This window comes from Daphnia pulex, chromosome 7 (genome assembly GCF_021134715.1).
Source record: "Daphnia pulex isolate KAP4 chromosome 7, ASM2113471v1".
In the NCBI taxonomy this organism is placed as follows: Eukaryota; Metazoa; Arthropoda; class Branchiopoda; order Diplostraca; family Daphniidae; genus Daphnia; species Daphnia pulex.
In genome coordinates this window covers 2200940-2227168 of record NC_060023.1, presented here as the reverse complement: position 1 = coordinate 2227168, position 26229 = coordinate 2200940, and the positions used below count along the sequence as shown (strand labels likewise).

Sequence of the window (26229 nt, the reverse complement as noted above, 5' to 3'; positions counted from 1 at the left end):
CAGTGACTTGTTCACATATTATGGCTGCAATGCTATCAATTGGATACATTCCGAGAAAGACGAATAAAAAACCAAATGGAACAAGAATGAGAAGAAACATGAAAAATTCTCGTTCTGGAACTAAAGGAGAACCAAGATCCGCCAAAGCGCAGAAGAAGAAGGCCAGTGGATATAGGAAATTCAAGAAAATGAACACGAATGTATGAAATGTTTACATTATATATCATATATACAAATCAGTTATAATTTTTACAGCTATAACAAAATACTCATAATCTATATGTTTTTATGAAAATTCAATAGTAATTTATGATTACAGAAAAGATGAACAAATAGTATTAAGTTTTATGATTTTTTTGTAGGAAAAACAAAATGATGATTTATTCTCATGCAACCCTTATGAAGAAGAGGCCGAAATTGCAAAAATAGAATCTTTGCATCTCCAAGAAAATCGAGAAAAACGTTACCAAAGCGTGGAAGACAAAACGTGTGATCGTGATTCAGACTGTTCTTACAAGCCGAGTACTTATGATCCATTACCAACAATTTTGAAGAAGAGGAAACATTCTTTTTCTGTGGTGAGAAACTTTCCTATATAACATATATAAAATACTTAAAGTAGGCTAAATTAATTAACTCATATTATTGCAAATTATCCAGATCGAAAATTCCAGTGAGGATGGGGAAGATGAAGACAAAAAAAAACAAAGATTCACCTGCGGAAAAAAAAGAAAAACAAGACAACAGAACGGAAGAGGACTTGAATGGTACAATTATAAACGGCGATTACATTACTGAAGGGGACGCTACGGATTGTTTATCAAATTCAAGCGGCAATTATACCAAAAAAATGTTGCAAAAAGAACCTGAATTGAAGAACTTCAAACAACGACAAATTCTGGAACATGATAACCAGTTTTCTGATGACTTCCAAGACTACGAAGACAATTATCATTACAACATCAAAGATGATTCAGAACTTCAACAACCAGAAATAGAGAAAACAGTAGAGGAAGAAAGACCCACAGTTACGGAAGAGGAGAATCTTTGTTATGTCAGTGGAGAAGAGGAACTGTGTACACATGATTCATCTTCCGAAGAAAGCACACATGATTCATCTTCCGAAGAAAGCATTTGTAGCATATATCGCGATATTTCCTTTGATAAAAACATAGACGAAGACATTAAAAAATACATGGAGAATTATGACGCCCAATGCAGAAAACATCAGGAAGGAAACATCTCATTGGAATCAGTAAGAAGCAACAATAGTGTTTCACTTATGAACAACAAAACTAATATGCTATTTAGGAAGAAAGGATTGGCGGAGATATAGGACCGGTCGAAATAGGCCCCGACGAAATAGGCCCGGCAAATAGGACCGGTCGAAATAGGACCCTACGAAATAGGCCCACTTTTAAAATATTTTTAAAGCGGTCCTATTTCTCCGTCAAAGTGGGCCTATTTCTCCCAATTATTTCTAAGTTCCATAAGGTACTCTGAAATATTTTCAAAAAATATTCGACCTTCTCCACATGAGCGAGAAGGCGGAATATTCAACGAAGGATCCGCCACCGCTTATATTCATTGCCGTAGCTCAAACCACGATGAGTGAATTCACACATTGCCGTTTCGTTTTTCACATGTTAGGTAGCTGATTTCCGTCTTTATTTTTTTATGAACGTATTCCCCTTGATCTTAACTGTAAAATTCATTTTTTACAAACGTCGTTTTCACTTATTAACTATCGCTAATTTAAAAAAATGAACAAATTTTCGTGTTTTCTTCGCCATTTATTTGTTCCGTAGCTCGATCCCCCCTTCAGCGGCTCAGCCTTGAACGCGTCTCTCCCCTTCAGCGGCTCAGCCTTGAACGCGTCTATCCCCCCTCTACCTATGCCAGTACTCAGGTGAAGTAGGAAATGAACATGTTTGATGAAATAAATCTTACGGATTGATTTCAAACATATCCATAACAATTTCATGTTTTTTTTAAAGCAACAAACGCATATCACTTTTAAGTTTCTTGTTTTATGGGGCTGACGCGAGGTGCTGCTCAAGCCGGCCAGAAGGGTGGTCGAGCGGGGGAGGCTGCACGCACTCATGGGAGAGGGGTGAGTGAAGGGGGGTTTACCTGGGCCATACCATACAGTCCCATCTTTTCCCTTCCACGTACATGTCAACGGATGGTCTAGTGGTTATCAACTCGGGGTAATAATCTCAAGTGCCGGTGTTCGAATCTCGGCCATGTCGATTAAGATTTTTATTTACAAAATATTTTAGAAAAATTAATAGCTCAACAGCATAAAGCGGTGTGGAACTATCCTGGCGAAATTGATCGTTTTTTGTTTTTTTAATTGATGATATATACATTAATTGATTTAATATACAGCACGAAAAGGAAATTTCTATTATAGTTGAATACCAAATGTGGTTTTGAAGATTTCCATCTATCGGTGATAGTGGCGTCACTAGCGTGGTTCAATAGCGTCATAAAGATGGCGTCATCTGCTCATCGTCAACTTCAGCGTTTAATTTACAAATAAGAAATAGAAATCTTATAAAAAAATTAAAATAGCTTCAACATGTGTACATTTTATTTTTAATCATTTTAAAATTTGAATTGCAATTTTCGTTACATTTGATCTGTAAGAATTCGATTCTGAATCATTTTCATTTCAAATCGATTCACACACATAGCAGACGCTAACACATCAAGCGTCATCAATAGCGTGGTCTGTGGTGCAATGCTATCGCTGGAGTAAGGCGTTTACCTTCAATTCGGGTATGTTAGAGAACTCTTATCATGTTATTTTCAATCTTTAGTTAATACTATTGTTATTATCAACTTGTGTGGATAGGTAGCGTCATGATTGGCCTACCCTGATGGCGTCATGATCGCTGCTGATTGCCTTTCAAATAGGTTTTCAGCATTCTGCTTACACCTTTGGCATAGAGTCACATATTTCACAATCCAACATCAATTGGTACCAACAGCAGCCCTTCTCTCCATCATCCAGAAGGGTCTGAGATCAGTGTTGGAGATGTGTGTGACAATTTTAATATGATGAAATTTATCTACCACCAAATTTTTACTCTTTTATGTTTTTGTTTTCCAGGATGGTTCGGAACAACCCATGGAAAGCTTATCACTCATTGATGCTGTGATGCCTGATGTTGTTGCAAGTCGTTAACAGCAAACACAGAACAATCAGAAACCACAAGTGGTAAAGACAGAACCACCAAATTCCAGGAGATGAACCCATGCATTCCTATCGTAAGATGGTCAATACTTTTCTTTGATCCCCTTAATACTTACTTATTTTCCCTTCAACTATTTAATGAAGGCTGGGAAGAGGAAACAGGAGTAGAGATACCTGCCAGCAAATCAACTGTACTACGTGGCCATGAATCTGAAGTTTTCATCTGCGCCTCAACCCAACAACTGATTTATTGGCTTCTGGCTCTGGTGATAGTAGTGCCAGAATTTGGAACATGAATGAAAACCCATCTTCACCAACTCAATTTGTTATTAGTCATTGCATTCAGAAGGGTGGAACTGAAATGCCGAGCAACAAAAATGTCACCTCACTTGACTGGAATGTACGTTTTTTCTTATACCCTAAGTGCCAAATAGTTAGCTGTGTAATAATAGTGTTCTTTTTTTCTTAGTGTGATGGAACTCTTCTTGTAACTGGCTCTTACGATGATTACGCTCGCATTTGGACAACTGATAGATTAGCTAGCACTTTGGGACAGCATAAAAGACTTATTTCACACTAAAATGGAACAAAAAGTGCAACTATATCCTCAGTGCTGGAGTCGACTAAGTAGACTTAAGTTTTCATTTTTTAAAACGAAAACTGTTGATATTAATGTATTTCTTTCATTAGACGGCCATCATTTGGGACGCTTCAACGGGCCAGTGCACGCAGCAGTTTGCTATCCATAATAAAACGCAGGAAGACCGGTAATTAATTTGAATATTTAAAAAACGGGAAGCCAACTCAAAGTTTTTATATACGGTAATTTTATATTCTCAATGGCTGGGATGGAGTACAAGCGCTGGAGATGAAACAAGTTTAACATGGTCTAATATTATCGCAGGAGATTCAAAGGATGCATCTGCGTGGCATGGAAAGACAGTCTCGATTTAAAGTTGAACTTGTTAAAAAAAGTAAAAAGAAAAAAAACAACCGTTCTATTATTAGTTATTCAAATAAAAGTGATTCTGTATTCATCGGCAGAAAGATAACAGAATAAACGTTTGACTCCATTAACTACGTTTGTAGTTTGCTATTAGTGATAAATTCAACGTGACGCATTTTACCTACATTTAATTTAACCATTCATAATGTTTCATAAGGTTTTTTCTTCTTTATTATTGAGAGGCGTGTCAGTGTCGCAGCGACGATAAAACCTAAAAGGCCTTGGTAACCAGATTACCGCTAAGTCTTCACCTTTAATGCTCCGTATGTTATGTAATGACCTGATTAGCATTCGTTACGAAGCGCTAGCCAAAATCAGATTCATGTTTAGGTTATTTGTTCAAAGGCCGGTAGGACTCCATTTTATGGTGTAGATTTCCTTGTTGTGTGCTTGCAAATCATGAACACAAGTGTCTTGTTTCATGGACCATATCTAGGAAAAGGATCGGACACATTTGATTTGATAGTATTTTGACAAGAATGAACTTGCACTTTACCTTGAGCGTCATATCGTCAGAACAGGAAGCCAAAAGATTACCCTGAGGATCCCACTTGATAGCGTTTACTTCATTCTAGAGAAACAACAAAAATATTTCTCTTTTAATCATTCACAAATTCGCAAGAGAAATAAGCATATGGTTGCCGTATGTCCTTGGAAAGATTTGGTTGGCTTGTCACTGCCCAGCTTACAAACATGAATACACTGGTCAGTGGAGCATGAGGCAAAACTGACATTCGACTGCCAATCTACGTCGAGTGCTGGGGCGGAATGGAAAGCAAACTGCTGCGTGCACTGACTCGTTGAAGCGTCCCAAATGATGGCCGTCTAATGAAAGAAATACATTAATATCAACAGTTTTCGTTTTAAAAAATGAAAACTTAAGTCTACTTTGTCGAATCCAGCACTGAGGATATAGTTGCCATTTTTGTTCCATTTTAGTGCGACAGTAGGTCCTTTATGCTGTCCCAAAGTGCTAGCTAATCTTCCATCAGTTGTCCAAATGCGAGCGTAACCATCGTAAGAGCCAGTTGCAGGAAGAGTTCCATCACACTAAAAAAAAAAAAAAGAACTCTGTTATTACACAGCAAACTATTTGGCGCTTAAGTTATAAGAAAAAAACTTACATACCAGTCAAGTGAGGTGACATCTTTGATGCTCGGAACTTCAGTTCCACCCTTCTGAATGTTGTTGGGTTCAGGCGCAGACAGATGAAAACTTCAGATTCATGGCCACGAAGTACAGTAGATTTGCTGGCAGGTATCTCTACTCCTGTTTCCTCTTCCCAGCCTTCATTAAATAGTTGAAGGGAAAATAAGTAAGCAGTTCAGGGGATAAAAAAAAAGTATTGACTATCTTACGATAGGAATGCATGGGTTCATCTCCATTGGAATTTGGTGGTTCTGTCTTACCACTTTGGTTTCTGATTGTTCTGTGTTTGCTGTTAACGACTTGCAACAACATCAGGCATCACAGCATCAATGAGTGATAAGCTTTCCATGGGTTGTTCCGAACCATCCTGGAAAACAAAAACATAAAAGAGTAAAAATTTGGTGGTAGATAAATTTCATCATATTAAAATTGTCACACACATCTCCAACACTGATCTCAGACCCTTCTGGATGATGGAGAGAAGGGCTGCTGTTGGTACCAATTGATGTTGGATTGTGAAATATGTGACTCTATGCCAAAGGTGTAAGCAGAATGCTGAAAACCTATTTGAAAGGCAATCAGCAGCGATCATGACGCCATCAGGGTAGGCCAATCATGACGCTACCTATCCACACAAGTTGATAATAACAATAGTATTAACTAAAGATTGAAAATAACATGATAAGAGTTCTCTAACATACCCGAATTGAAGGTAAACGCCTTACTCCAGCGATAGCATTGCACCACAGACCACGCTATTGATGACGCTTGATGTGTTAGCGTCTGCTATGTGTGTGAATCGATTTGAAATGAAAATGATTCAGAATCGAATTCTTACAGATCAAATGTAACGAAAATTGCAATTCAAATTTTAAAATGATTAAAAATAAAATGTACACATGTTGAAGCTATTTTAATTTTTTTATAAGATTTCTATTTCTTATTTGTAAATTAAACGCTGAAGTTGACGATGAGCAGATGACGCCATCTTTATGACGCTATTGAACCACGCTAGTGACGCCACTATCACCGATAGATGGAAATCTTCAAAACCACATTTGGTATTCAACTATAATAGAAATTTCCTTTTCGTGCTGTATATTAAATCAATTAATGTATATATCATCAATTAAAAAAACAAAAAACGATCAATTTCGCCAGGATAGTTCCACACCGCTTTATGCTGTTGAGCTATTAATTTTTCTAAAATATTTTGTAAATAAAAATCTTAATCGACATGGCCGAGATTCGAACACCGGCACTTGAGATTATTACCCCGAGTTGCTAACCACTAGACCATCCGTTGACATGTACGTAGAAGGGAAAAGATGGGACTGTATGGTATGGCCCAGGTAAACCCCCCTTCACTCACCCCTCTCCCATGAGTGCGTGCAGCCTCCCCCGCTCGACCACCCTTCTGGCCGGCTTGAGCAGCACCTCGCGTCAGCCCCATAAAACAAGAAACTTAAAAGTGATATGCGTTTGTTGCTTTAAAAAAAACATGAAATTGTTATGGATATGTTTGAAATCAATCCGTAAGATTTATTTCATCAAACATGTTCATTTCCTACTTCACCTGAGTACTGGCATAGGTAGAGGGGGGATAGACGCGTTCAAGGCTGAGCCGCTGAAGGGGAGAGACGCGTTCAAGGCTGAGCCGCTGAAGGGGGGATCGAGCTACGGAACAAATAAATGGCGAAGAAAACACGAAAATTTGTTCATTTTTTTAAATTAGCGATAGTTAATAAGTGAAAACGACGTTTGTAAAAAATGAATTTTACAGTTAAGATCAAGGGGAATACGTTCATAAAAAAATAAAGACGGAAATCAGCTACCTAACATGTGAAAAACGAAACGGCAATGTGTGAATTCACTCATCGTGGTTTGAGCTACGGCAATGAATATAAGCGGTGGCGGATCCTTCGTTGAATATTCCGCCTTCTCGCTCATGTGGAGAAGGTCGAATATTTTTTGAAAATATTTCAGAGTACCTTATGGAACTTAGAAATAATTGGGAGAAATAGGCCCACTTTGACGGAGAAATAGGACCGCTTTAAAAATATTTTAAAAGTGGGCCTATTTCGTAGGGTCCTATTTCGACCGGTCCTATTTGCCGGGCCTATTTCGTCGGGGCCTATTTCGACCGGTCCTATATCTCCGGCTTCCGAAGAAAGTGGCGACGAAAAGATGTCTGCCCAAAACAAAAATGACATCTCCATTCCAAAAGATGACTGTGTTTCATCTGTCCAGGAAGGTGCGGTAAAAGGAATCGACGAGATCGATGTAACTATTCCATCGAAAGAAATCAATGTAGATCCACACGCAAGGCGTGAGGTAGGCCTAATTTTTTAATTCAAGTTACATTTTCACATATAGAGACAATAGGTTATACGTAATAATATAAATGGTATAATATATAATGTTTTGTACATTAGATACAAAGGACGGTGTTTTCTGATGAAAAACTATCTGAAAAGGAAATGAATGAAATCTTGATTCCGAGGTCTTGGTTCATGGATTACCACATGGATGCCGCTTCAACAATCCTACGTCGGCAGTTTCCTAATATTGGTGGCTTCATGTCAGTGAGGTTGTCGCAATTGGCTAATTACCCGGTTCCCGATAAAGAAAAATGGATCCAAATACTGCACAACCCGGGTCACTGGCTGGTTGTTGCAAAAGGTTTTTTTGGTGGTGGTAGCGCAATTCGCGTTTACGATAGGTATGAAACCATCAATACTGTTAGATTAAGGGAAATGTTATTAAATTAATAAGAGCAAATGTGGAATTGTTACCATTGTTTTCCACAAATTTAAAATTTCAATATTATTTAGAATGTTGTTTATATGTATTATATATATTATATATACATTACATTATATAACTATTATATACATAGATAATCATTTAAAAATTACTCTATATCTTTTACAGCATGAATTTTTTTGAAGACGGAAGACAACCGGTTTTGGCTTGTATGTCATCGTTGGTGAAGACCACAGACCGTACCATGACTTACCAGATAGCACCATGCCAGCGAATGTTGGATAAAGAAATTGGAGATTGTGGGGTTCTTGCTATCGCGTTTGCAACAGCAATTGCCAACGACATTGATCCCATTCATTACCAATTTAATGGCAATGAAATAAGGAAACATCTTTTCAACTGTTTCGTTAATCAGGAAATGACAATCTTCCCTGGTGAAAAGCGAAGAAGCACTAGCCGCATTCCGTCAAGAAATATACCAGTTTACTGCTATTGTCGAAGGATTGAGTACAAGAGTGGTGGGAAAGATTGGGATCTTATCGAGTGTGACAAGTGTGAAGGATGGTTTCATCGAATGTGTGTAGAAGATTACCCAGCGAAGCCGAAACATGTTAAATGGTACTGCACATCTTGCAAATAATAATGGTTTACCTTCGTTCATCTTCATGGTTAATAAAGAACAATACATTGTAAAAAAGAAAAAAAAACTAGTTCTGACTGACTGTGTTTTAAAATCGCCATGTAGCACAAAGTAACAATAGTTGTTTTATTTAAATAAAGCTTTTTACAACCAAAATGGTAGGGTCCCAAACGTGGGGATAAACGATGTATAAATTGTATAAGTCGTATATAATATATAAATATTATATACCTTTATCAATAGATTTACCTCTATAGTGTTTCTTCATCATCCTTCCAAAGACGTGAATATGGTTAAACACTTAAATGTAAGCTGAATATTTGTCTACCCTTGTCTACCCTTACAAACACTATGCTAAATTTTCTTTATTGTGGAATGTAAAGGGATAATAACAGACAAAATAACGCTTCAGCAGTGTTACATAACAAATTGTACATTTCATGTTGACCTGCCTTTTACATTGATACATCTCAACTGAAAGACATCAATAAACTAAACAAGTTAATGCTTCAAATTGTTCATGCTGAGAGACAGAAATAATAGACTTGAAATACTTGAGCAAAATTTTTCCAGGTAAGGAACGGGGAAGCTTTCTTCACTCACAGGAATGACTTGAACTTTCCACAAATATTTGAAATATTTCGAAAGAATTTAACAGCTGAACTTGTAATACTTCAGGTTAAAGTTACTAAATACCTATAACAAAAATAAAAGGAGTTAACTATGAACAGCTTAGTAGTGTAACGTATTCAGTTATGTCAAAAGAAAACCTGTACGATATCCACTGACATGAAGCCAAATAGCAGTAAGATACTTAAATCACCTCAACTTTGAATTTTTGTCTGAAAGCTTCCTGTGTATGAGAAAGAAAAGAAATATTACATGCAGAAAAGAATATAAAATTTGTAGCTGTGTTACGTGTCAATATTTACCATTGTAGATAAACCTTCATTAAATGTCACTTACAGAAAAGAAAAAACCTTAATGAATTAACTGTAACCTACCTTTTCTAATATGATTCTTATTTTTTTTTAAATACTTACTAGTAACATATCACCTCAAATTGTTGTAAAACACTACAAAAATATCTTTCATTCGGCACGACACGAATACACGATTTAGGAGAAATCGTGTACTTGACACGGCCCTAGGCTCCTCCCCCTTCGGGGAGGAGTTGAGCAAATACACGGTAGATGACACGATATAGGCAGTATGCGTACACGGTGATGCGTACACGATATAGGGGGGCCCGTTTTGAATCTTAAGTTAGTTGCACAGTCCATAGCCTACTAAATGTCTAAATGTGACTTGTCAAAGCCTGCTCCATGGCTATCTCGCCCGTGCATTGGTTTTGACCGATGTCCTGCCTCCTTTTTTTCTAGGTCGAATGGACTGTGGCGCAATCTACTGGAGACGAAGAACAACTTTTTGAAAAATATACACATGTTTCTATATTTTTAAATTTCCGCCAAATATTACTTGGTTTGATCGCTTAGTTCCATTATAGTGAATCTTTCAAAATTATATATGAAAATACAGAAAAATAATTCAGATTCTATTTCTTTTAAGATTTATGAAGAAAGAAACCAGCGATTTTTGATTTTGCGTTCCGTTTAGCCTAATTATAGGCTTTATAACCGAAGGGCTTCATTATTATTTTATAACCTAAGGGCTTCATTATGACTTAATGCGCCTTTTTATTCAATTATCGAAACAACACATATGCAGGAAGATTTCACAAATTTCTTAACTCCTTTTTTAATGAAATGTGACACAATGAGTTGTGGGGATAAGTCACCTAAACACAATGAAAAGATGATTAGATGGATACTGGCTAAGTTTTTACGTCCAGCATTTACTAATTTTGGCAACGAGAAAACAGATAAAGAAATGCCAAAGATAAATTTCAAATCAAAGCCTTTGAACCAAAAATACAGAGCCTTTTCATAAGGCAAAGTTTAAGAAAACCATGACACATTATACATTTCTTAATGTAATGATTTTTGTTTACTTATGCTACTTACCATGAAACTGAACAGAAGGCTTGCAATAGAGAATTTTTCAAACCATTCAATCATTGTCAACGTCTTTAATGTCCAACACTTTCAAAAGAGTAAATGTCTAACAAACAAAACAAAACTGTTTACAAAACAAAAACCCAATGAAGTTCCAAAACTCTTTGGTGGAGTCGCTAGTGTCCATTCTGGAATAAGCTCCTCCCATAGCCTGAGGCGTCGGTCACTTTTAGAGCCCAATGGAACAGGCTTGAACTAGGTCATTTAGTAGGCTATGCACAGTCACAGCTCAAATTTTTGGAGTTCTTGATTTGATGTCCCTCTTCAGTGCCCCAGACTCTTGGTCAGTTTTGGCGTTTTGTGATTTGTGATGATTAAATCTATTGCCAAGATTAAAAATGAGCAAAAATCATTCAGATCTCTTTAAGGAAGCCATGGCCCGGATGAATGCCTTTGGATCAGGGACCTTTACATTTTCAAATAAAACATTGTTTTTAAAAACAGTTAATTTTTAGATCTAGTGGTGAAAGGGATCATAGTAGGTCTACCCTCTTTTGGACTGATAAAGGGGCTGCAAAACCAAAGAAGGAATTCAAACCGAACATCTCATTATCAGTTCGGCAGCGAACGACTCGTGAGGCACCAAAACAGAACATCAAAGTGAATAAGGCTGCTGAGAGTCAATTAGCACGAGAAGATGTCTTGGATGATTCTGAACTGGATGATGGTTTTGACAATAACATGGTAACACAGTCCGTCCAACCACACAAATCAAGTTTAGGTATGCAGAACTGGATAGCAGTAAAGAGATGGGAAATTAAATGTGGTTGTTTTTGTTTTTATAATTACATAGATGCAAATAATGTAAAGGAAGAATGTGACAAAAGTGATATGAAATCGGAGAGCAATCCAGCCATTACAGCAGAAGGAGGGGTCACCGCTGCAATCAAACAGAAGACCAAAGTGAACATCCACAATAACGAAACTATTTCATTTATTTGAATATTTGTTCATTCATTTTTTTTCAATTTGTTTAGGCTAGAGAAATAAAAATTGCAGAGGAGAAAGTACTTAAGGAACAATTGAGGAGAGAAAAAGAAGAAGAAAAGAAAAAGAGAGCAGAAGAAAGAGTAGCCGAGATGAAAAACAAAGAAGAAGAAAAGAAGAACAAGGAAGCAGAAAAGAAAAAGAATTACGACGCGCGTATCGATTTTCTCGAACGTTCGTTTTTGGTTCAAAAAGGTATTCAAACCTACTATTTCTCAGTTTGGCAGCGAACGACTCGGGAGGCACCAAATATTGGTAAAGTTGAAGAATCATTCAGCAAGGGGACAGAAGGTGGGGGCTCTTCTGTAGGGTTAGCAAAACCACAATTGAACTCTCAGGTAAGAACACCCAACAATAGAAAAAATAACAAGTACACTAATTCATCTTTCAGTTTTTCTGGTTCTAAACTTACTTCATTCTGTGAAAAATGTTAACCTTCAAAATATGAAAAAGGTTAGTATTCATGAGAAACTTGTGTGAAGTCCTAGAGGAAAATCACAAGACACTAGATCTGTGTACATTGATGACACTTGTCAAAATCTAGTCATTCAGTGGGCCCAAGACGTCCTTTCGGCAAAGAGGTATGTATTATTTGAAAGAAAACATGAATAAAGCAATAAATGTACGCCATCTTTTCTACAGAATATATTCGATTACGATGTCGATTCTGATGACGAATGGGAAGTTGAACCAGACAAACCTTCGACCGATTCGGAAAGTGAAGGCGGAGAAAATGAGCCATACGATGACTATGAGGTTGTTTTGTTGGAATGAGAATGTAAAAAATCCTTCACTGACAACTAACAATCATCTTTTTGTAGGTGGACAATGTGTTCGTTGTACCTGGTGGGTACTTGAGCGGTGATGAACTTCGCTTTACTTCCTAACCCCCCAAATTCGGCCTATAAACCAAATCCAGTTCCCCGCAATATGGATAGGTGGCTTTTTGAAAAAAACAAATTGTCGTTCGGATTCTTTTGAAGGATACTGCACATTGGGCAATGGAAAAAGAAAGATAATTTTTCGTGAACGGACGTTTTTGCCAAATGCTCAGTATGCCCAAATGCTGAAACTAACACACAACATTATGGCAAGTCGGTATTAAACAAGCCACCTTCTTTAACCTAACCTAACTGTAAGACGTGACCGGACGTAACGTTTCGATTTCTGATTTGTTTACTGCAGACGAACTTCCGCTGGAAAGTAATGCTGCTATTTTCAAGATCGATGCCAAATCGATTATATCTCCTTCTACTAGATGGCACCACAATGCGTGAAAACAGCAAAAAGTTGGGTTGAGGTTTATTTATATTAGATAACTAAAAACTTGCCATAATAAACTGCACTTACACGAAAATTGAAGGCTAAAAAATTGTCATTTAAGTTTACCTGATAGTTGTATTTTTAAAATTACTTTTTAGTTTTTACCCGTGAGGCCGTGACTTGGAAATCACAAATCAGTCTGGCAATGTATAGGGGCCAGCAGCCAGCCAGCAGCTGCTAACATGCTGAAATTTCAAATAAATGTTGATTGCCAATTTGCCATAATGTTTTGGACCCCTATAGTGTTGTTGCACGATGTGCGGGCACATCGCACATCGTGTGTGTGTAAGCGCATGGACCCCCTCCTCAATAATCGGATGTTATATAAGGTTTGTAAAAATAAAAATCTCAATTGTGTGTTCGTTAGCGTGTTACGCCGTACCACTTGCGCGTTGGGCGTAATTTATTTCCTGTTGGCTCAAGTTAAGCGAAATCAGAGTTTAGTTTTTCAAGTTTTGTTACGACATTATTAAACAAAAAAATGCTCTGTGGTAGAAGAATGCATAAATGATTGAATTTCCATGTTTTTGCTATGCTACACATAATTTCTATAGTGGTATGGAATTTGACCTTATTTAGCAACTCCAATTGATTTCATTTCAAATAGGGTTCCTGTTATTTGGGTACATAGCTAATCGAGGTCCGTTAGTTTAACTAGACTATCTCGATAGTCGATACTTGCCTTGTGAGGTATTTGATTCGCTAATGGAGCTCCAATTATCTAGATAAAAACATTATTACTATTATCTACAAAAAATTACCTCATTTAGGATCCTCGATTAACTCATGTAACTAAAAACACTATCCCTTTTGAACTAATTGTCATGTGTGCTTGATGTTGAATTTATTTCTCGTTCAAGGTACCCGTCATATTTGGAATTATTGCCATAGTTGGGTTCTTCGGTAATGCCCTAGTTGTAACGGTGGTCGTTGCCAATTCGCGAATGCGTAGCACAACCAACCTGCTCATCGTCAATTTAGCACTTGCCGATATTTTATTTATTGTATTTTGCGTTCCGTTCACTGCCTCGGATTACGCTCTACTCTTTTGGCCGTTTGGTGAGGTCTGGTGTAAAATTGTCCAATATCTAGTTATCGTGACAGCTAATGCCAGTATTTACACCTTAGTTCTAATGTCACTTGATCGCTATTTAATTGTTGTCCATCCGCTCAGTTCCATCTCTATTCGAACAAAAACAAAGACGTATTGGGCAATCGCCGTTACTTGGGTATTTCTTTCTCATGAAGTACTAACCTTTTCAATTTCTCCGATTTCTCCATACTTACAGCGCAGATTTTCACGTTCCATTTAGGTTGTTATTTTCTCGGCCTGTGTCCCATTACTGATGGCCCACGGACACGTTGTGTACCAATTTGCTGGCGAAGAGTATACCGGTTGTCGGTTTCTCCACAAGGTTATTGAATTCTTTCAAACATTACGAAAATGACAGTAAACAGTAAACTCTCCTTATTAATTGAAAAAATTGTTTAAATCACGCAATTTTTTCTATTAAAAAACAAACAAACAAACTATTTCGTTTAGGAAGGATGGAGCTACTATGCCTTTCAGATCGCATTTTTTGCAACTTCTTATGTCGTCCCACTTTTGCTAATTTGCGGATTATACGTAGGCATGCTCACGCATTTGTGGAGACGGACAACGCCCGGAGGGCGTGTTTCCGTTAGGCGTCAGCGCGGTAAAAAGATGCGTGTTACTCGCCTGGTGTGCATCGTTGTTTTCACTTTCGCCATATGTTGGCTCCCCATTCAGCTGTATTTGCTTTTGAAAAGTCTGGCCTTGTTTAACACCTCACCCGTTACCGTTGTGATACAAATAACGTCGCACATACTAGCTTACATGAATTCCTGCATGAACCCCTTTCTGTACGCATTCATTTCGGATAACTTTCGAAAATCATTCCGAAAAATCATTCACTGCCCGAGGTAAAATGTCGCTCTGTTGTCGCCACGAACAGTTGCAGCAGTACTACAGTAATAATAAATACAAATGATACAAAAAAAAATATGCACGACTTTTACTTTCGTTATCTAAAATTCACGCTGCATCAATTCGTTAAAATGTGTCAGAACTATTAATAGGTCTCGACATGTCAGCCAAACCTACATATATTCGAATTTGCATTCCTGTTGAAATTTCGGTGGACCAGCTTTAGAAAAACCTTCCATAGGAACTGAAATTTTTGAAATTTGTATTTACCTGTTATCAATGTGAAATGACAAACTTATTTTTATCCATGGCGCCGTCCTCATTATCGCTCGTGAGTTGCTGTTACATATTCAACATCACGACTGTTGTTATGCAAGTTAGTATCGCTTATTACGTGATTTGACTATGTAATGTAGCAAAGGTTATCGCCAAGGTCAATACAAAAAGCACTACTTACACTGAGCATTTAGTTTAAATCAGCCAGGATTAACTAGGTTTTAGTATTATTCAGTACATACGCAAATTTTCTTTAATGTCTTTCCTTAAATCTGGGAACCGGTATCTATTATTGAAATGGTCGATTACAGACACCAAGTAATTTAACTGTTAAACCTTAAAACTATTCGCAAAATAGATTTACCCAAGAGACGTTGACTTAATGAAAAGTGGACCCTTGATAAAATGCTAATGAAAATCCATCAAGAAGGAAAATCGCAAAAAATAAGTAAAATAACAAGACGCATAGTCATATATCTTGAAAAAACCCTCACTGCTGTTCACCTTGAGTGAAGCACATTTGATTTAATCTGACTTAGAAAATGAATTTTCTTCAAAATGACAACAACCTTTTTTATGTAAAATAACTAGTAGTTTGAAAAGGGTCGGTTACCCGCAAAAACATGTCAAATGGAATATGGAACACACCTTTCCCTTCCGGCAATAAGAAAACCTGTTCTTGTTCCTAACTATCGCCCGCTGTTCATTGCGCTCTATTTCCTAGAAGAAAAGAGTCACTATCACATAGTTGAATATGTTAACAAATCACTGGTTAAAACAAATCGGAGACTTAAAAAGATGATTTCAAAGTTGCGTTTATGGGATTGTAAAACGAGCTAATTGTATTGAAACAGCAAGCGAGTATATACCGTTAAAAAATCGAACACACAAAACAAAAAGCTGTCGGTCATGACACAAAAAGTAGAAAATTCACATGAAACCCAAGAATTGTTTAAATATCACCGCAAATTTATGCTCGTGCTGACTTACGTTTAGTCACTGATAGTCTCCATCATTCTGTATGCATCTTTCGACAATTAAAATTGCTACTAGTTACCGGTGGGTCCTTAACACTTTTAAAGAATGACGAGATTATCCGCTCCGGGTTTCCAAATTTTTTGTTTTTGTTTTTACCTTTGTGTCTCAAAAGTCAGCCGAAACGGAACGGGCAAGTATTCGGATGGGAGGATAAAGAAACGCGTGAAAAAGTACAGTAAGTAAGTCATCAAAAATATCACACGAAATAGCCTAATTTCGCAAATCATAAAATGAAGGGGAAAAGGATATTATTTTTTTTTTTGCTTGCTTTTCATTTCCAATTGTCACGACTAGAGCCGGAATAACAATCTCTAAAAAAAAATAATAATAAATGCGGATATCCGATTTAGGCCTTTTCCCTGTCAACATTTTAATCAATCAACTATCAATCTAGAAAAATACAACAAATGTCCCTTTTTCTTCAATAAGAATGTACAAAAAAAAGTAAGGGTCATAGGAATTTTTCGTTTCCGTCTGTACAGATTCTTATTCTTTTTTTATGATTCTGCGCTCCTTTTTTTTAAAAGCTACTTCGCATTCCACTCGTTTGGTAGTTTTCTTTAATAAATTGGGCTGCAAGGATTTTAGCTCGAGAGTGCCATTCCCAATTGTCAGATTTGAGGCGAATTTTTGGGGGGTGTATAGTTGACCTGGCATCTTTCGAGTGGTAGATGGATGCTTTGTCGTTGGGGAGGACATTATTAAGACTTTGTTTCCTTTTCTTCTGCTGTTTCTTGCTACCACTCTTGCTCGATTTGCCCCTAGCTCTGTTACCATCAACTGGACTTGGATCGCGACTCGTTGTTGTACAATTTGAATTTGGGAAACTGAAAGCTGACTCGCATCCGGAGCTCGAGCTGTCGGCAAGACTGGGTGTTGGACTAACCTGAGTTTTCGTCTTGTATGGCTGCAAGGCCTTTTCTGACATGTTCAGGGACACGGGCGAATTATTTTTGACCATCTCGACTTCTTCAACCTTCTGACCGACCTCGAGCCGGAAATCTAATGAAGCTGGCTGGTGCTCTTTTTGTCGGTGAGTCGGAGAATGACGAGGACAAGGATCGGGTGGCTGATTAAATTGTGGCCGCGTAAAATTACGTAGAAGAAAGACGACCAATACTGCTATGACAATCACCTCAACCACCATAAGAAACAAGTGCTGTTCAATTGTCTAAATAAAATTAAAAAAAAAAAAAAAACATCTTTAGTCAGCTAACAAAATCCAAAAAAGGAAATCGTTTGGAAAAATGGGTCACCTGAGCTCGAAGGACCAGATTCTCCTCTGCCAGTTTGTACGCCGAGGTTTTTAATTCGGCCATATCCCCATGAAGTTGACTAAGTACGACTTGATAACGCTCTTCTTGCGTGCTCATTCGCTGCAACGTGTCGTTCAAAGTCTAAACGGGAAAACAAATTTCTCAGATGACATTGATGTATTATATTTTTTAAATAGAAATTGACGGAAACGAACCTGTAGCGTACGATTTAACGATTTCTGCATATCGTCTACTTGGCGTTTGTACCGACGGCTAAGCTCTTCCAAATATTGGCCGGATAACGACATGTTGCGCTCCAGCACTTTAATCCTGTTTTGTAAGTAATTAAGATTTATTAAACGTAATTATTTAGTATTGGTCTACTTCACTCTACCTGTTGGAAAGCCGGACAAACACCGATTCCTTCTGTGTCTGCTGCTGACGATGTTGTTGTTGCTGTATCTGTTGCTCCTGGGGCTGCTGTTGATCATACTGTTGATGTTGCTCTTGTTGTTGCTGTTGTACACCAATGGGCTTTGAAGGCTCAATTAAGAAGCCATCATTTGGGATAATGGTCTCCATTCCAATTGGTAGGTCATCCGACGACGTTGCTACTGTTCCCATTTCTTCAGAAAATAACTGTTCCAAATTTTCGAGTTCAGTCTGTTCAGCACTGGGCTGCTCAGCAGCGATGGATTCCACTTCACCGACCTGTTGAGCTTCAGTACACGGATTTACATTTTCAGGCACATCCAACTCCACAATTGAGGGTGAGACTGATTCTAATGAAGCTGGAATGTGCGGGTCTTCTGGCAAGATCCAGTGGCAAAGAGCTTGAATAGTCAACCGAGTCCATATAGATTCAGCGAAAGCCAATTCTACCGAAGAAAATGTTTGATCAAACGACTCTTTCTGACATTGGAGGAGCAACGAAGAGTGAAGCCAAGGCAGTGAGGCAAGAAATTTCAATTCTTTCCATTCGCAGCTGAGAGATCCGTTGATAGCTCGTGACACATTGACCGGCTCGACTGCTGTGTAGCAAACAGTCGGGTGTATCGCTTCTTTATTATCTGTTTCGTTAACGGTCACCATCACACTTTGTGGAGCAGGACTCTTGGTAAGGACTTCGGCCGCTTTCTTCACTATGTTGATGACAGCATCTTTGGCACTCCCAAATAAATTTTTTCCTTCCACGACGACATCGGTGTTGCTGTTATTTTTTTGCAAATCAAAAAGCATTTCTTCCTCTGTTGAATCCTCTTCTTGGCGGTGTGAAATTGATCCCGTCCGGGAATCTTCTTCATTGTCTAGCACCTCGTATTCGCTGTTACCGTAGACGTGAAAAAGTGATATGGGACAAAAATGTTCCTTGCCATAGTGACTGACCAATTCCACCTATCAAATTCCAACAATTATTTTTAAAAATGAAGTAAAAAATTCTCCATTTAGTTATCTCACCTTAACGAACTTGCCAAAGAGCTGTCTTTCCAGTGTGAAACTTTGAATGGACCTCTCATCAGCGGCGGTGAACAGACCAATCAAAGCCCAATCCCGAGTTGGATAACGGTCGCTAATGTAAACGCGGAAATCCTTCGGCGAGGATGAAAATAACTCGAAATTGGCAATGCCCACCTACAAATTAGCAAGAGGAAGTGATAAAACCTCAGAAAAGACAAATCCAAACTAATCGCCTTACCCTTTGAGCTTGAATGGCTTCACATAATTCAATCACGAACCAAATTTTCGCCGAGCAGATACTTAAAAAATATTCATCTCTAGACGGGTCCAAAATGGCAGACGTGTGTTCAGCTTCGCTGTTGGCATCCAATATTTTCGCTCCGCAATCTGGCGAGGCATAGTTTTTTTGTCGCAATTTTGGGGTGGCAGACAATTTAGCAGGGGTTTGCACACCAGTACTTCCGTTTGCACCTAAACAATTTGTGAATGTTAAAACGATCAGTAAACTTTCTCGATTTTAAACAAAAAAAATTTACCTGATTTCTCTTCCTCCGCCAACACCTTTAACGTCCATTCACTGAATGATGGGATGTCATCTTCACTAGATCCACTCTCGTTGTTACGGGTCACATTGTTGGTCACATTAAGCACATTATTTGTAGTTAGAACATTTTCCAGTTGGACATTGGGCTCAACATCAGCAGAGATAACCTCACTGGCAGAAATCTCGGGATAAGCAGATTCTTCTAGAATTTCGGTAGAAGATAAAACTTCAATACTCGGTACCGATAGATCCGCGTCTAGATTATCCACAGGCACTGTCACTTCACTTGATGTCAGGTTGCTGTTGAAATAATAATAAAAAATAAATAAATATGATGAAATAGATTTAACAGATGGATTGGATTATCACTAAATATATAGACGTGTAAAATACCCATTCAGTTGATGTGGTATAATGAAAAGAAATAAAATTCCAAAGGTGATTTCAAACAAAATAAGAAAGTTTGACATAATTCAGTCAACGGGAGACATTATGGAGAAAAGACCGACTAGTTGCTCGGACGAGTGACGCAGCTGAAATGAGCGCTGGTGTGTACAATTTTAAAAGACCCACGTCACCTGAATGATCATAATCCAACTAGCTCGATATAACAATGATCGATAACTAAGGTATCGATCGCTTACATCAGTGAATTTCTAACTAGTGGTGTTTCTAGAAGATAACCTTGAAATTCTTGCTTTATACTCATGTTCAGAGACAAAAATGAAATTTTTACCAAGGTCTTAGAACCAGAATAAGGAAGGAGGAAGTACAGTCAGACAGAAAACCCCTCTAGCACAGTAAATGAAACTGGAAAATGCACTCACTCATCCAAAATTGCTGGAGATTCAGTGGTTAGAAGAATTCCATCGTGGGGTGGTTGCCCAGCAACAACTGGAGAAATTTCTAGAGAATTTGTTATAAGCTTGGGATATTCTTTAACATCCACTTCCTCATCTTTGGGATAAATAATTGCTTCTTCAACAGGCTGATATTCATTTTCAATAGAATGTGTGTTCACACTGTCAGTTTGGTTGAACGAAAAAGATAATGACACCAAGCTATAAATTTTAAAAAAAACAGGATCAAATTAGTATATTAAACCATAGATGTATAAGTTTTTTTCAATCATCTTACCAATAGATAAGGCACCACACAGTGGGTCTCGGACTAATACGAGATCTCATTTGACAAGAACCGAAGAATCTGTTCGGTATCAGCTTCACTTCCAGATGTGTAACGACAATTTCCTTCTCAATTCATTATTCGGTTCAGAGCTCGAACGTACGTCTCCTGAATAACGGTCAAACTAACTCTACTAATAGTACTAAATTGTGCAATTTCACTTGGTCCGATATTTGACAGCAGAGACCAGTTATCGGGTTTATTTGTATGAACGACAAGTAAATTTTAACGGTTTTGGGGCTCGTCTTGGCCCTCTAGCGGAAAAACGAAAACACAGAAATACAAGTGGTCCTACTGCAGTTATATTGAGCTGTATTGACTCGTTCGTATCATATGATATAACACGCACCACGCAAGTTCGGCACGTAACAACGAATCAATCCATTTTTGGACCTGGCTGGCATAGCAACTAAAACAATAAATGGCAAAGGACTTAATAATAGGGCTTGAAGCGATAAAAAAAGAAGAGTGTTATGTTCCGTTTGTCCTTGACGAATAGATCTGATAATATGAAAAAGTACGTACTTCTTGCGTAGAACATTGTGTGAAAGAGAATGTTTGGTCCAGTCAATTTTGCGAAAAAAGCTCGTCAGGAATGGCGCATCTGGTTAAGTAAAGGGCAAAGCCAAGGTCGAGTGCTACAAACCAAAAGGAAGCAATGTTTATTGTAATATAAAACATGCGGTAATCTAACCACAAAACAAAGTTCGTTTCTCAGCCTTTTTATGGGACAAATGTTTTTCACCGATAAAATCGCTGAATTGCAATTTAAGAAATAAGAATGGAATTTTGCGGTAATTTAAAAATAAGGCTTTTTAGTGGGCATGATAATTCTTCAGCATCACGCGAGTAAGATGAGATGGGTTATAGTTTGATACATTCTCGTTCTCAAATTTCTGTTTGAGTTGACGTCAGTTGACGTAAACATTAGCGTTCACAGTTTGCAACGCGCGTATACAATATAATGTCGCCTCTCACAGCAACCACAAAATTATTGAATAACAAAATTTGTTGCATTTGTGTGCGCCTGTCTTATCGTGTGCATCCGTTCAAACATGCAAATAGACCAGGACATCCGTTTCAATTAGGACTATCAATGAAATTTGGTTTTTGTTAACCAACTGCTAATTAAATAAATTCATACGTGATTAGATAGAACCGCTTTTTTCGATTTCGAAGCTTACTAGAGAAATTCAAATGCAGATGTTTGTTTACATGTTAACACCTTGGCCCTGTTTTCTATTTATCTGGATACAAAATGAACCTCGTCCTCTCTATGTATGGGCCTGAACGGTTTCGAGGTCGGTTGTTTTCCCGCTAAAGGGGTTACGGTTGCCGCCGGATCACTCGTCGTATTTCGAGAGTAAAAAAAAGCTGGTAAGTCAATGTATGCCTTAAAACACGGTTGTTGAATGGAACTCAAACGTCCAAAACCACTATTGACCATTACGGATATCTTTTCAAGGATTTTGTGGTTTAGTTTCTCCAAGATTTTCTCAAATAAAATAAGCTTACAGCAATGCGTGAATTTGTAACCTTCGGCAAACGATCAAACGCAGGTTGACAAAACTTTGTCATAGTCGCACCGCTCCAGTGGCCCACTAAAGTTGAGAGCTATAAAAGGACCGAAAGTTTTCGACTATGTTTTGCCAACAAACTGGCAAACATCACGACAACTTGTATGGACATTTGGATAACCATTGAAATGCATTTTTGCGAGCATTTTTGCAAGCCTTTTTAAAACAAAATAGAACAATCTATCATTGACTTGTGGTTTCATAGATGGCGTGAAGAACTGATTTTGTGGGAAGGAAGTTTTATGTGGTTGGTATGGTTACGGTTATATATGACGTCTGAGGCAGACGAAAAAAAAAACTCGTTGGGGTTGTTAACTACTCCTCCCGTTGTCGTCTTCGTACAGATTTTTTTTTTCTGATTTTTTCCCTTCGGAAACAAGATTCTTCCGGGTCGAGTCATTTGAGATCTGTTTACTTTCATTCGTGATTGAGACTTTGAGTATATAGCGTGCAACTTTTCCCCTGCATTGACAGGGGACTGGCGGGCTTTTTCATCCTGCTAGTGGCGTGATATTCCTTTCTATCGTGGTTCGACGCTTCTGTCTTATCGACAATTTCCGCACATTATCAGGAAAATGTTCTTCAGTTGGGATGTACTTTTGGTTTCCTTAGTGGTTCTAGCCATCACTTATGAAACACAGTCATGGTTCAGATACTACTTTCGATTTACCCTCTACATTTCCATAGTCATGCTAACTGCTGTGTTCCTAATCCCTATTGCCATGTTCAGGCCTGGCAATGTTCATAACACAGTGTAAAGCACTTTAAATATTTCAATTAAAAAAGATGGCACCTAACATCATTTTCATTTTACAGACTTGTTGCTTATTTCCTTGGACCCCTCTTAAATGCTCTTCTTGGAATGAAAGTGCACCTACGGAACCCAGAAAATTTTGTGAATGATGGTTCAATTATTTGTGCAAACCATCAAAGTTGCCTTGATTTCCTTGGTAATATAGTTATTTTTAATTATACATTGCTTTTACTCCAATGAATTCATTCTCAACATCAGGGATGATAACTCATTGGCCCACTATGGAGCGTTGTGCAGCTATTGCAAAGAAGGAGGTAAATTACATTGGTCCATTTGGCTATGTAGCAGGTCTTTGTGGAACCATTTTCATAAAAAGAAACAAAGCACACGATTCTCACGCTACAATGAATGAGGCAGCTGAGCAAGTGAAGCAGAAAAAAGTAAGTTTCTTCTGATTTTAATTCTTTAATTAATCTGAGTAGCATTTCAAGAATTGTTTTGCGCTTTATTTAGTTGAAGTTATGGATCTTTCCAGAAGGAACGCGTAATAGCGGGAAAAGAGACATGCTCCCATTTAAAAAAGGTGCTTTCTACATTGCCATCAATGCGCAGCTGCCTATTAGTCCTGTCGTTTACTCGTACTACTACTTTCTTGATCACAAACAAAAGCGGTTTGACCCAGGTGAAATTGTAATGACCGTATTACCACCAGTGTCTACTAAAGGCATGACAATGGAAGATTTACCTGAGTTAATGGAGCGAGTGCGCAACATGATGTTGGAAGTGTATCAATCCTCTTCTGACGAAATATCTAATGCTAATAATGCTCAACCTTCTAGTTAAAAGCTCTGACATAGACTAAATCCGCTGGTCTGGACTAATGTTGCACCGCTTCAAAAGTGAGAAATTTAAAGTGTAACAATTGATAATTTTTTTCTGTCAAGGCGAAAAAATGTGCTGTCTAGTCCCCGTGTAGACCTGAATTCCTAAATTTTTTTGTCCCATTTCCAATGTTCGGTTTGGCAATTTTTTTTAACTACTTTTTGTGTGTTAACTTCGCTGTTGTTGCGTATGTTCAATGGCCATCAAGTTTATCTGCGACCGGGCAGGTACAACGATGCACAAAATCGTTTTTTCTATTGGAAATCTCCCTTTTTGTACTCCTCCATGTTATTAACAGTGCAAGTTTAACTGTTTGAGACTCAGCAGCTTCATTACGAATCGAAATAAAAAATTAAAGCAATGAAAATGTCAATTTGTTGATGATGAAATTTTATTATTCATTTATTATACTGTACGGATGGTCTGTTTAAGCGCGAACTGCAGCCTGAGGGTTGGCGGCAACTTGGGCTTGTACTTTCAAATCCATCACTTCAGCAACAGCTGCAGTAAAAAAATCTTTAGTACATAGAGAAAATTAAAAATAATATCAAAGTAAATTACCATCTCTGACTTGACTCTTTTCAATACCAAGCATCTGTACTTTCTCCATTTGTTCAGTAACAAACTTTACTTTACGTCTGAAATAACTCTTAGCTTGTTCAATTGTCTGAACATTAAACAATAAAACTTAGTAACCATTTCAATCTTTTGACAAGATTATCAGCACTTACATTCTCTGCATAGTAACCGGTTCCAATATCAATCAAAGGTTGTTCTGGTTTACTGATTTTTCCAGGCACATACATCTATCAAATATAAGGTCTTATACCAAGAAATCATATGTACAATTACTTTAATCTAGCTTACAGATCCTGTGAGTGGAACAAGTATAGGTGCACCTTCCTGGGTAGATTCTAGTTTCTCAGCACTTTCAGCTGATTCTTGAAATTTTGTCTGTGCAATTTTCAAAGTCTGAAGAGAATCTTGGTACAGGCTTAAATCCTATACAGTCAAAAATGAAAGAAAGCAGTTATAAATAATTCTATAAAATAAAATAATGAAATAATGACTTGTTCAAGTTGCTGCTTTAACTGAGACAGCTGTGGAAGTGTCAAAGTGGTCAAGTCTATTTTCTGCATATTATCTCCTCCTTGGGCTTTATCTTTTTGTGCATTACCAGCCATTTTCACAGGTGTGTTACTTGATTGGAATCTATCAACTTAACGAGAAATACAAATATATAGAACCGCAAAAATTCGAGTATTTTGGGTGTACCTTTAAAAGGAAATGTCCACCACCACCAGTGTAAAAGAGCAGACGACGTGATTTAAAGGTTTGGGCGTTTAGCATTTCTAAACAGCATCTGTTCTTATAAGATGGTTTCAGAGAAAAACACCTGAAAATGAAGTCACAATTATTTATAGAAATATTTCTAAAGCCTTCAGTCATTGAGAATTCACGGAGAAATTTTTTAAATCATGCATCTTGTTTCTAATTTGAGACTTGAATTCTTTTTTCAAGTTGCAAAAAAATAGGAATAAGTATAGACGGATTGGATTCCTTGTTATTGTGATTGCGAAATATTCAGCGTTGAAGGAGCCAGAGGAAAAAAACCGGCCTCTCGGCGACAGTCTCTACTTCATCGGTATCAAGATCAGGAGCGATCAGGAGTATGAAAAGGGCAGACAGTGGTGCGTTTTCCGACCTTCCGTCATGAGTTGACGATTTCTTCACAATCAGTCAGACGACAGATACCGGGTGACACGACACGTGCCGCAACGTAAGACCGCTATATATTTCCAATCGTCTACAATCATCTTGCGAGACACACAGAGAATAGTCTGAACTCTTATGGCCTATTGGCTACTGGAAAGGCAGGAATCCTTCAGAACAGCAAAGATCAATGTACTGGGGGTCACCGAGCATCAAAATCTGCTGGCCAGTCCAGGATGTAACTCCCTTTTATCACTTTCGATATCTCGATATACAGAGGTTCTTGATATACAGATATTGTGTGGGCGGACTGGAATCTGACTAGACACCAGACAGAGCTCTCTTTTACTGTTACACTGAGACTAAATAACATTTTTTTAATTTGACAGCCAATAAGGACACTATAAGCTGCAACTTAACTAAGCGATAAGAAAACGTTGCTTTTTAACG

General features: G+C 37.8%; 4 protein-coding genes, 2 long non-coding RNA genes and 2 pseudogenes across 12 annotated transcripts; 4 read left to right on the top strand and 4 right to left on the bottom strand.

The window, feature by feature from the left end:
• Nucleotides 1–2600: 2600 nt before the first annotated feature.
• Nucleotides 2601–4276, top strand: LOC124197345 (annotated as a pseudogene).
• LOC124197735 lies at nt 4202–6810 on the bottom strand (annotated as a pseudogene).
• Nucleotides 6811–9112: 2302 nt separating this feature from the next.
• LOC124197351 lies at nt 9113–9653 on the bottom strand. Its single transcript, XR_006876112.1, has 2 exons — nt 9534–9653; nt 9113–9380 (listed from the first exon to the last, which is right to left on the bottom strand). It is a non-coding gene; the product is annotated as an uncharacterized LOC124197351 (long non-coding RNA).
• Nucleotides 9654–11308: 1655 nt separating this feature from the next.
• LOC124197350 lies at nt 11309–13299 on the top strand. 2 transcript variants are annotated; one of them, XR_006876111.1, is made up of 6 exons: nt 11309–11559; nt 11649–11741; nt 11816–12406; nt 12468–12581; nt 12647–12923; nt 13011–13299. It is a non-coding gene; the product is annotated as an uncharacterized LOC124197350 (long non-coding RNA). The 2 variants fall into 2 exon arrangements; XR_006876110.1 differs by having other exon boundaries at nt 11632–11741.
• A 207-nt stretch (nt 13300–13506) lies between these two features.
• On the top strand, nt 13507–15558 carry LOC124197343 (allatostatin-A receptor-like). Of its 4 annotated transcripts, none has more exons than XM_046592730.1 (4): nt 13507–13704; nt 14009–14395; nt 14462–14563; nt 14780–15558. In XM_046592730.1, the coding sequence occupies exons 1-4, from the start codon at nt 13681–13683 to the stop codon at nt 14933–14935; spliced, it is 669 nt and encodes a 222-aa protein (XP_046448686.1). In that variant the 5' UTR covers nt 13507–13680; the 3' UTR covers nt 14936–15558. The 4 variants fall into 4 exon arrangements, with proteins under 4 accessions (XP_046448686.1, XP_046448685.1, XP_046448684.1 ...); XM_046592729.1 differs by having other exon boundaries at nt 13525–13704; nt 14009–14377; nt 14692–15558; XM_046592728.1 differs by having other exon boundaries at nt 13525–13704; nt 14692–15558.
• A 629-nt stretch (nt 15559–16187) lies between these two features.
• LOC124197338 (SUN domain-containing ossification factor-like) lies at nt 16188–21186 on the bottom strand. 2 transcript variants are annotated; one of them, XM_046592720.1, is made up of 9 exons: nt 20806–21186; nt 20496–20729; nt 19661–19968; nt 19363–19595; nt 19125–19298; nt 18061–19061; nt 17882–17996; nt 17667–17807; nt 16188–17581 (listed from the first exon to the last, which is right to left on the bottom strand). In XM_046592720.1, the coding sequence occupies exons 1-9, from the start codon at nt 20853–20855 to the stop codon at nt 16931–16933; spliced, it is 2907 nt and encodes a 968-aa protein (XP_046448676.1). In that variant the 5' UTR covers nt 20856–21186; the 3' UTR covers nt 16188–16930. The 2 variants fall into 2 exon arrangements, with proteins under 2 accessions (XP_046448676.1, XP_046448677.1); XM_046592721.1 differs by lacking the exons at nt 20496–20729; nt 20806–21186 and adding an exon at nt 20062–20379.
• A 1508-nt stretch (nt 21187–22694) lies between these two features.
• LOC124197344 (1-acyl-sn-glycerol-3-phosphate acyltransferase alpha-like) lies at nt 22695–24439 on the top strand. The gene is made up of 4 exons (XM_046592732.1): nt 22695–23184; nt 23247–23380; nt 23443–23624; nt 23698–24439. The coding sequence occupies exons 1-4, from the start codon at nt 23006–23008 to the stop codon at nt 24025–24027; spliced, it is 825 nt and encodes a 274-aa protein (XP_046448688.1). The 5' UTR covers nt 22695–23005; the 3' UTR covers nt 24028–24439.
• Nucleotides 24440–25491, bottom strand: LOC124197348 (prefoldin subunit 5-like). Of its 2 annotated transcripts, none has more exons than XM_046592734.1 (6): nt 25342–25491; nt 25137–25285; nt 24934–25068; nt 24798–24872; nt 24628–24733; nt 24440–24567 (listed from the first exon to the last, which is right to left on the bottom strand). In XM_046592734.1, the coding sequence occupies exons 2-6, from the start codon at nt 25248–25250 to the stop codon at nt 24494–24496; spliced, it is 504 nt and encodes a 167-aa protein (XP_046448690.1). In that variant the 5' UTR covers nt 25251–25285; nt 25342–25491; the 3' UTR covers nt 24440–24493. The 2 variants fall into 2 exon arrangements, with proteins under 2 accessions (XP_046448690.1, XP_046448691.1); XM_046592735.1 differs by having other exon boundaries at nt 25137–25278; nt 25342–25456.
• Nucleotides 25492–26229: the final 738 nt, after the last annotated feature.

Bases quoted from the DNA above. Each gene is read 5' to 3' on its own strand.
- LOC124197343 (XM_046592728.1), top strand. From the start codon at position 13,681: ATGCTACACATAATTTCTATAGTG. The intron at 14,396-14,461 runs GTACTAACCTTT...CGTTCCATTTAG, and splicing joins GGGTATTTCTTTCTCATGAA to GTTGTTATTTTCTCGGCCTG. The intron at 14,564-14,691 runs GTTATTGAATTC...TATTTCGTTTAG, and splicing joins GTTGTCGGTTTCTCCACAAG to GAAGGATGGAGCTACTATGC.
- LOC124197338 (XM_046592720.1), bottom strand. From the start codon at position 20,855: ATGAGATCTCGTATTAGTCCGAGACCCACTGTGTGGTGCCTTATCTAT. The intron at 19,969-20,495 runs GTGAGTGCATTT...TTATTTCAACAG, and splicing joins TCTCCAGCAATTTTGGATGA to CAACCTGACATCAAGTGAAG. The intron at 17,582-17,666 runs GTGACCCATTTT...AATTTTATTTAG, and splicing joins ATCTGGTCCTTCGAGCTCAG to ACAATTGAACAGCACTTGTT.
- LOC124197344 (XM_046592732.1), top strand. From the start codon at position 23,006: ATGTTCTTCAGTTGGGATGTACTTTTGGTTTCCTTAGTGGTTCTAGCC. The intron at 23,381-23,442 runs GTAATATAGTTA...TCTCAACATCAG, and splicing joins AAGTTGCCTTGATTTCCTTG to GGATGATAACTCATTGGCCC. The intron at 23,625-23,697 runs GTAAGTTTCTTC...CGCTTTATTTAG, and splicing joins AGCAAGTGAAGCAGAAAAAA to TTGAAGTTATGGATCTTTCC.
- LOC124197348 (XM_046592734.1), bottom strand. From the start codon at position 25,250: ATGGCTGGTAATGCACAAAAAGATAAAGCCCAAGGAGGAGATAATATG. The intron at 25,069-25,136 runs GTCATTATTTCA...TTGACTGTATAG, and splicing joins TAAAGCAGCAACTTGAACAA to GATTTAAGCCTGTACCAAGA. The intron at 24,873-24,933 runs GTAAGCTAGATT...TATATTTGATAG, and splicing joins TTGTTCCACTCACAGGATCT to ATGTATGTGCCTGGAAAAAT.